General features: G+C 38.2%; 1 protein-coding gene across 2 annotated transcripts; it reads left to right on the top strand.

Moving 5' to 3' along the window:
• The first annotated feature begins 1,447 nt into the window (after nt 1–1,447).
• Nucleotides 1,448–8,372, top strand: LOC131309993 (regulator of G-protein signaling 1). Of its 2 annotated transcripts, XM_058336754.1 has the most exons (11): nt 1,448–1,757; nt 3,017–3,137; nt 3,246–3,309; nt 3,453–3,537; nt 4,853–4,926; nt 5,180–5,371; nt 6,082–6,170; nt 6,602–6,840; nt 6,935–7,059; nt 7,232–7,353; nt 7,474–8,372. In XM_058336754.1, the coding sequence occupies exons 1-11, from the start codon at nt 1,681–1,683 to the stop codon at nt 7,681–7,683; spliced, it is 1,398 nt and encodes a 465-aa protein (XP_058192737.1). In that variant the 5' UTR covers nt 1,448–1,680; the 3' UTR covers nt 7,684–8,372. The 2 variants fall into 2 exon arrangements, with proteins under 2 accessions (XP_058192737.1, XP_058192738.1); XM_058336755.1 differs by lacking the exon at nt 1,448–1,757 and having other exon boundaries at nt 3,082–3,137; nt 3,212–3,309.
• The last annotated feature ends 380 nt before the right edge of the window (nt 8,373–8,752 follow it).

The raw sequence follows: 8,752 nt of genomic DNA on the forward strand, positions 1-8,752 counted from the left end.
CAAGATTATGCCTCGAATTCTGGTGTTTGGGCTGCCCAGACAGTTGGTACCCATACCCATATGGTGGAAGCATCCTTTTTTCAAAGAAAAAATAATTAAAGTTTATATAGACTAAAATCATATAACTACACGGCTTTCGAGTCTAAAGTAGTACCCCCTCCATCTCTTTTTAATTGTCCTGTTTCGTAACTTCAATTTATTAAAAAGACATCATTATTATACTTTTTACATCAACTTTTTCCTCCACTTTTTTTACTTACCTATCATCATTACACTTTTACTCATTAATTTTTTCAAAATGGAATATACTTTTAGGGACAAAAAAGTCAATGTATTAACTTTTATCCATTAAAAAATGGACAGTTATTAAGGTACAAGCCAAAATGAAATACCGGACTTTAAATAAAGGACGGAGGGAGTATAAGAAAAACTATGAGCATCTCTAAAGGAAGCAATAGGATTCTATTTAGCTTCGATAACACGTGGCAAATTGGAAAACTATTTGCAATAAGTGCACTCCAAGGGATCTTCAATTGTTATGTACCAGCCGATGCCTTCGGAACCTAATATAATCTCAACATAAATAAACTGTTCGTTCTATCTGGGTGCCTTACCCGAAAAATGTAATCTATACATTTGAAAATATAGCAGTTTATGGAAAAGGCATGTGCATTCCGATGAAGGTTCATAATGGGAATATAATCTTTTGGTTCGGTCCGGTCCGGTTTGACTAGTCTAATCCGATTTTTATGGCATGATAACAAAACATGAACTTTTGGTGATTTCAACTAATGTAGGCTGGTCGGGTCGGGTGCGTCCGATCAAAACCGAAGTAAACTATATGAATTCGTTACCTTTTGGTCGGGTCGGGTAAGAAAAAACAGCCCTCCGAGCCCGAACCGAAAACTGCTTTTTTTGGAAAAATGTACCCGTACCCGACCGAACCACATGTTCGGCTCCGCCCGAAACCCTTCAGATCGGGTCGGATCGGGTCCGTCGGGGCTCGGTTTTTTTGCACACCCCTATCTCTCATTTACCCTTGAGTTGGTTGCTTACCCTTGCCTCTTAATTCACCCTTGCCTTGGTTGTTTTGCTACATGAAGAATTATCCAAAAACTGCACCGTTTAATTGCCCCACAAAAGGCTGCAGACAGTACAGCATCGCCCAGTCCCATATACACACACACATAGGTACTGCAGCCTTCCCCAGGGCCAGTTCCATATACACACACAGGTACATACGCAGACACCTAAATGTGTGTATATCCGATTATCTGGTCCCATTTAATTCGGATTAGAAGATAGCAAATCAAACCAACCAAACCAAATTTTCTTTGATTTCATTATTAAAAGAACCCATTACCTGTAAAAACCAAACAAAACCACCAATTTGATCCGGTTTCTCGATTTTGTTCGGTCTAACATGAGATGGTCAAATATGAGCAACGGGAAAAGTAGACTATTGGACTATTGAGCAAAAGAACCAAAAAAAAAAGAGAGAAGAGAGAAACGAGAAAGCCAATACTTGGACGCTTCGAGGACTCGGAAAACAGCGACTAGATGTTCCCGATATGCAGACTTTTTGTTTCTCTTTCGCCAATGAAATCATCGATACCCAGTTCACAATTGGGGGAAATTTCGAAGAGAGAGAGAGAGTAGCAGCCGGAAATCCCAACTGCAATGCCCAGCTGCGCCGTGGACGGAGGCTGTCCCACGGACTACATTTCCATCTCCATCTCCCTCCTCTCCATCATCTTGTACCTTCCTCAACTCTTAGAATCACGTTTACGCATATGAGTTTTGATTGTATTTTTTTTTTTTACTTCCCTTAGGAGGTCACATGTAAATCAGAGACATGATTGCTAGTGATAATTGGCCCATTTTAAAGCGACTTTGGTTGTTTATGAGGCTGTTTTCTTCGTTTGGGTGATTTGATCTGTACAAGTTGGAGGTTTGGGTTGAGTTAAACGGGACTGTGATGCTTAATTGGGTATGGGTATTTCGTGAACTAAAATAAGTGCAGATTGTGGTTGACATTGGTTCGATCTTCTTTCCAATAGGGAAACGCTTCGTTTGATAGACGTGGATACAAATCAAGGGATCTATTTGTGCAAGTTTTGACCAAATTGGAAGTTGTTTAGCTACTAGTGATTGTGAAAGCAGAGTCCAAGATTGGTGGTTAGAGGTATATGAGAGGTGGGCTTTGTGGGGATACTGTATGACTACGATCTTTAGCATGAAGGATTTAGATCAATTTTTTGGCCAAACGGTAGGATGTTAGTATGTTAGTTAAGTTGGATTACTACAAGAGGGTATCGACGCTATTCCATCAGCAAGAACTCATAACCTCCTAGCACCGAAGTACTGGTACATGACCAACTGAGCTAGAGGCCTTGGTCGAGGGATTTAGATCACTCATATCCTTCTTCCCACTAATTTTATCAATCTCATTGTCAAAATCAATATGTTGAGTAGTAAATCTGAATTTGAGCTATTCTTATTGACCAGTAATGTCAAATCCCTTAGTTGAGATCCATACCTGTTCAAACAGAGGCTTAGATTTTGCCAATGAACAATCTGCTGTCTATATTGTTATATTGTTTTCAATTTCACAGTTTTCTTCTCTTTGAGACATAAATTTACCTGGAAGATGAAACAAAACTTGATGGTCTGTTCTTTGTATCCAACTAATTTGCTTTTTGCTCATCCTATTCTTCTCCTTATTTGTTTCACTTGCATATAGGGTCATGCGCTTACAATAATTTCAAAAAAGAAAAGAAAAGCAAATACAATCAAAGAATCTTTTGGAGCCTTCTTTTGTTTAGTGGTAGGAACATACCAGGGACGACCGGTGACTCGTCCTTTTAGTTTCCTATCGTTACCTGATATGATTAATGTACTTACGTATGGTTGGAACATTCCATTATGATTGTTGTATTCCTTTCTATTTCTAGGTGGGCTTGTTTCAGAGGCTTTTTTTTTTTGCTGCTGTTTTTTGACTGCTCTCTTGTTTCAGGCTTCTCATATGGTCAACATCGCCTTTTCTAATTCACAAGGTTCCTCTTCCTAAAGGCAGCAATTTTTGGCTCCCGGTGATTCAAGTTTTTGCTAGCTTAAACCTTTTGTTGTCAATTGTGGTAGGGTTGAATTTCTATTTCTTGGTCCATTTTATGATGTTGTAAATGCCACATTTATGATAATGCCTCTGTAGGTTGATGTTTGCTTTTACACGATGATTTATGCAGATGTCCGTCAATTTCCTGAAATATAAGAAAAGCCATTGGTGGCAATCTTGCTATCTCTGGGCAGGTTATCCCCGTTATTTTTCCTTTATGTTTCATTATTAGTAACTTTCTTGTTTGTTGTTTTCGCCATGTTGTCTTCTGTCTTTAGTACTTTGTCTTGAATACCTATCTGTACCAAGCATTTGTTTAAGGACAATTTCCTTACAGTTTGGGTTGAAGGGCCTCTTGGATTTGGTTTGTTGTTGAGCTGCCGCATTGTCCAAGCTTTCCAACTGTATTTCATATTTGTGAGGTATGGCACATTTCATAGACTCTAAAATTTTCTCTCTGGATTTTAAATGTGATTCATATAAGTAAAGGATGGATATGAACAAAGAGGAATATACTGGAAATAGAGGCCAACAAACTTATGCCTTGTTCGGTTGCCTTTTTGGTTTTTTCTTTGTTTGGTTTTTGGGGTAATGAGTGGAGAGAGAAATTAGGATAATAATTAGAGATAGGGGTAATGAATGGAGAGAGATAGAGAGACAAATGAGAGTAATGATTGGAGATAGGGGTAATGAGTGAAGAGAGAAATGAGAGTAATGATTGGAGATAGGGGTAATGAGTGAAGAGAGAAATGAGAGTAATGATTGGAAGTAGGGATAATGAGTATTTTTGGAATTGGAATTTTTTTTCCAAGTTTACTACCAAATGAAGCATTAGATAGTGCAAATTTTATTTGTTCAATGCCAATTTTTGTCGGTCGGCTGTTGCATGATGCTCCATTCAAGAGTTGACAACTTGTTGGTTGCAATGAATTAGTGGATGTTGAGTTTCATGGAATGAACGGGCATAGGATTGTTGAAGATGATGAGCTTTTGGCGAATGCATGCATCACAGTTGTCTTCAACTCTTTGAAGCATGGACAATAAAAAGGTGGCGTTGTCCATGTCGAACACTGACGGTCCTCAAACAAGTGTCTAATATTCTTTTTTCCGTGTCTATTATTAGGAAATATTAATTCGGGCACGTGTCCGACACTTCTTGGTATCTATAACTAAGAAATAAGATGTGATTGACAAGAAACTTGCTAACATGTGATTATCAAAGATTTCAGAATTTGACACAACACTATAGTATACAAAGTTGGGAAAATAGTAATTCTTAAGACTAATCAGTTTTTTTTTTCTTTTCTTTTTAATTCAATTGAAAATTTCTAAGAATTTCTGGATGAAACCTAAACCGTGCTCATCATGGCTTTTAAGGATGTTTTAAGTCCCATGTCAATCTAGATTCTTCATAACTTATTGTATTTGATCTATTATACAAATTGGGATGTATGCTTATGGTGATATATGTGCACAATTATACATTCGCGTACGTATAATTGGATGTATCCCCAACGTGTCTGTGTCCAACCTTTTAGATAAATAAGATGTCCGCGTGTCATGTTGTGTCGTATCCGTGTCCCCTGTCCATATCTGTACCCTTATCCTTGCTCATTTATTGCATTCAGTTTCATGCTGCTCTCTCATGTTGTTTTACTCTAGTTGAACGAGTTGTGGTGTTGTTTTTTTTTTTTTTTTTGCTTCTACAATACTTACTTTCTCACTTTTGATTTTCAGGAGGCGCTTACCACCCATGAGATCACATATTTTTCTTCCCTTGATTCTGTTGCCTTGGATTGCTGGCGCTGCGCGTAAGAATTACAGTCATGTTAGTCTTGTATGGAAGATTGGTTTTAATTTTCTTGCAAATAAACTTGTTATTCTATCTCCCCAAGGCCTCTAAGTTTTAATGTTCCTTGTGGCCCTCTTGCCTGAATCTGTGACAGAACCAATGTGTTAGGTCTTCATAACCGATCTTTTGCTTTATTTCGTAGGTCTTTTTTGTCCTTTCTTCTCTTTGATTGAGGTTTTAAGGTAATCTCGACATAATGTTTTTTTGTGTAGTTATCCACATCGCAAGACCTCTAAATGATCGGTGCCACATGAGGACTCAATGGACCATCCCAGTCGTTTGCTTCCATGCACTGTATGTTGCTGCTTTGGTTGGCCTTACGGGTGCCATTCGTCACATAGAGTTCCGGTTTCATGAACTCAAAGACCTCTGGCGTGGAATACTTATGTCCACTTCTTCCATAGGTAGATATTGCGGATTTCCTCTCAGTTTTTTCTATACTGTATGGGTACATATTGAATGTTATATACATAGTTGAGAAAGAAATACGGCCCTTTTGGTGCACTGCTAGAATTTAAAAGAAATCAAAAGAGATGGTCCACCACATCAAAGGAGTCATTTGAAGAAAAACACACTTTTATGGTCAAAATTTTGGTTTATGTGGCATTTTGTACCATTCATACTTCTCCTCTCCGCATGGATAACTTATGGAATTTATAAAATACTATTTTCCAATCTATCCTAAAATTTAGGAACTGGAATTATGGATGGTAAGTAAATACTCTTCACACAAGGAATGTGCCATATGCACGAGTTATTTTAGAAAGTGGTGCCATCAAAGAGGCTTTTCATTAGTTGCTGGTTTGACTGAAGAGAAGTTTCTACATGACACTACACACCAGCATATGAATGTCCCGTCATTGCAGAGACTCGAGTTCCCGAACTCTGGATCATGTAGTTCTGTTTTTGTGGTTAGAACTTAGAAGCTGTATGTTTTCCTAGATTTTGCTTAATACTTTTAAAACATTACTATCTACCTCAAATGTGTTCGCTTTAACTTACCTCACTTGTGCTGCTAATATTGGCACTACCCTCTTATACCGGTGTTCAAAGATTTGGTCACAGTCTTGATGGAAATCCCTCTATTCACACCCACTTGTTATTCTACGCCCAGGAATATGGGTGGTTGCTTACGTTTTGAATGAAATTCATGACGATATTGAAGAGCTTCAGGTTGCCTCAAGGTTTCTGCTCTTAACTATGGTATGCTTTTCTTATTTTCTATTATGTTAAACCTTTCCTTTAATATGCAGATCTGGTCAAATATTCTGAATTTCTGATTACTTTCTCCAGATACAATTAGGCTTATGTTTAGGCATGCGTTTGGCTTGTGTTTCAGCATTCATTTGTATAGTTGCCCTTTTTTTGTCTTCTTTTGCATTCCCTTCGTCCCATAAAGTCAACGATAAAAATGCGTAGATTTCCAAAAACTAACCGTCAGTTGAGGTCCCCATAGAGGATAAGCAATGTGAGATGGAGGGAGTAATTGATAAACATCTCGAAGTGAATAGAAAAGAATGATGAAGAAATTACATGTCTTTCGTAATTTTATCAGCTTAGATTGAATTGAAGTTATTCATAATGGAACCCTGCAAGTATTTGCTATTATATGTGCAGTAATCTTACTTCCACAGGCAAGTATATATGTGCTGGCTTTCTTCTCTATATCGAGTTCTCAACCTCTGGTCTCCCAAATGAGTCTAAGGAAAAAGGACGGTCCGGACTTTGAGACAATGGGTCAGGCTCTGGGCATACCTGATAGTGGGCTACTTGTACAGAGGGAATCAACTCAAGTCATAGATCCTAAGGAACCTCTTGATAAACTTCTTCCGAACAAACGATTTCGTCAATCTTTCATGGCATTTGCAGACAGGTGTTTCCTCCGTAAACAAATTGGGTTATATCACGGTTATGATTAAGTTTTGTTGTAGATGAGTATTATTTTTTTGATTTTCTAAGAGTTGCAGTTGTTTAGCTGGGGAAAGCGTGCATTTCTACGAGGAAGTGCATGAGCTTAACAAGATACGTGTGGATGATACTGTTAGAAGACTTTACATGGCACGACATATCATCGAAAAGTACATAGTTCCGGGTAAATAGACTTTTTGTATTGTTTGGCTTACAATTCCTTAACCAAACAACTCATGAAAGTGAACAAAGATCATTCGACGACTAAGAATATTCGGCTGCTCCTTTGCATAGATATCCACTTCTGGGCAATTGGCATATTCTGACTATACTTTGCCCAATAATTCCTTGCACAGGTTCGACAATGGAAGTGAATATATCATATCGAAGCCGGCAAGACATTTTGAGCACTGCTGATCTGGCACAACCTGATCTCTTCCGAAATGCACTAAATGAACTTGTGCAGCTCATGATAATGGTTAGTTCCTCACCTGAGAAATTCATAATACTGCTTGCTTGCCTCTGTATGAGGCCTGATACAACGATCATTAATCTAACTTTTTCTTTTTTGTATCTTCTCTCTCGCTCTCTTTTGAAGAATTTGGCAAAAGATTACTGGTCATCAACGTTCTTCCTTAAATTTAAAGAAGAAGCCAATATGTGGGCAATTGACCATGATCTGGAACAGGCGACTACTGGTTGGAACTTCTCTCCTCGGTTGAGTTCTGTTCATGGCATTGATGACCCATTTAACCAAGATCAACCTTCCAAGGACCCTGACCACGTTCATGATTTGGATCTACAATGACATTGGGGCTGTCCAACAATAGTACTACTAGTTCTCTTTGCTCAAACGGGTACGATTACTGATTCTGCAGAGGCAGATACTCTTTCCACCCGTTGGCATATAAATTAGTTGAAATAGATACGCATGTCGAACGTGGAAGCTGATCAAACCTGTTGATATGGGAAATCAAATTCATAGCTATAACATTTGGATACTTGATCACATTGGCGGAATCAGCAAATTTTTGCCAAACTTATGCATTTGCTGCTTATTGCAAATCAATGCATACTGTTCACCAGTCAGATGTTGTAATGGAAAAGCTCTTTTTGTGCATATTTCATTATTTCCTAGTGATACGAGTGTTCAAAGGATTGATACATCAAGGACATGGAGTTGCGCTCTGCTGAATATGATTGCAGTGCAGTTGAATCTTGGACACGGGCGAAGCGTCGGATGAGGGAGTGGAAAATTATTAATTTGGTGTTCCTCTTTCTCTCATAAAAATGATGGTTGTAGGACAATTTTAGCTTGCGATCTATGAGGAAAGTAACAGCAGAATTTTGAGATTCAGCTCTTGTACTGGTAGTACCAACTATGCACAAATTTTTTTTTTTTTTTTTTTGACATTATTATTGTTATGTATGCCAGTATTTCACACGGTATACATTTTTCAGCGTGCTTTTGATTTCTCCTCATCAATTGCCGTAAAATGCTTTGGATCTTGATGAGTAACACTAAAATGGGCATGCGTTTACTGGGCCTTTTCAACACTGGGCCTTTTCGAGATCTCTCTCATTTTTTCTTTGAATGGGCAAGAAGTGTTAATTGTTAGCTGTAGTTGGAGAGGGTTAGAATCTACGTGTTATGCATGAAAGTAAAAGGTGTCTATTAATTGACCACAACTCTGCTTGAAAAAAATAAAAAAATAAAAACATCTCACTCATTTGGAGTCGTTATAATTGAGGAATCGTTTAGGGACCACTTATCATGAAATGCCTCAACAAATAATAGCTCTATGTGGCTAATGAAGATCAATACCGTGGGGAGGTGGTGTGCCATCCAGACCGTTGATCTCAGCAATCAACGGTCC

Source organism: Rhododendron vialii, chromosome 12a (assembly GCF_030253575.1).
Source record: "Rhododendron vialii isolate Sample 1 chromosome 12a, ASM3025357v1".
In the NCBI taxonomy this organism is placed as follows: domain Eukaryota; kingdom Viridiplantae; phylum Streptophyta; class Magnoliopsida; order Ericales; family Ericaceae; genus Rhododendron; species Rhododendron vialii.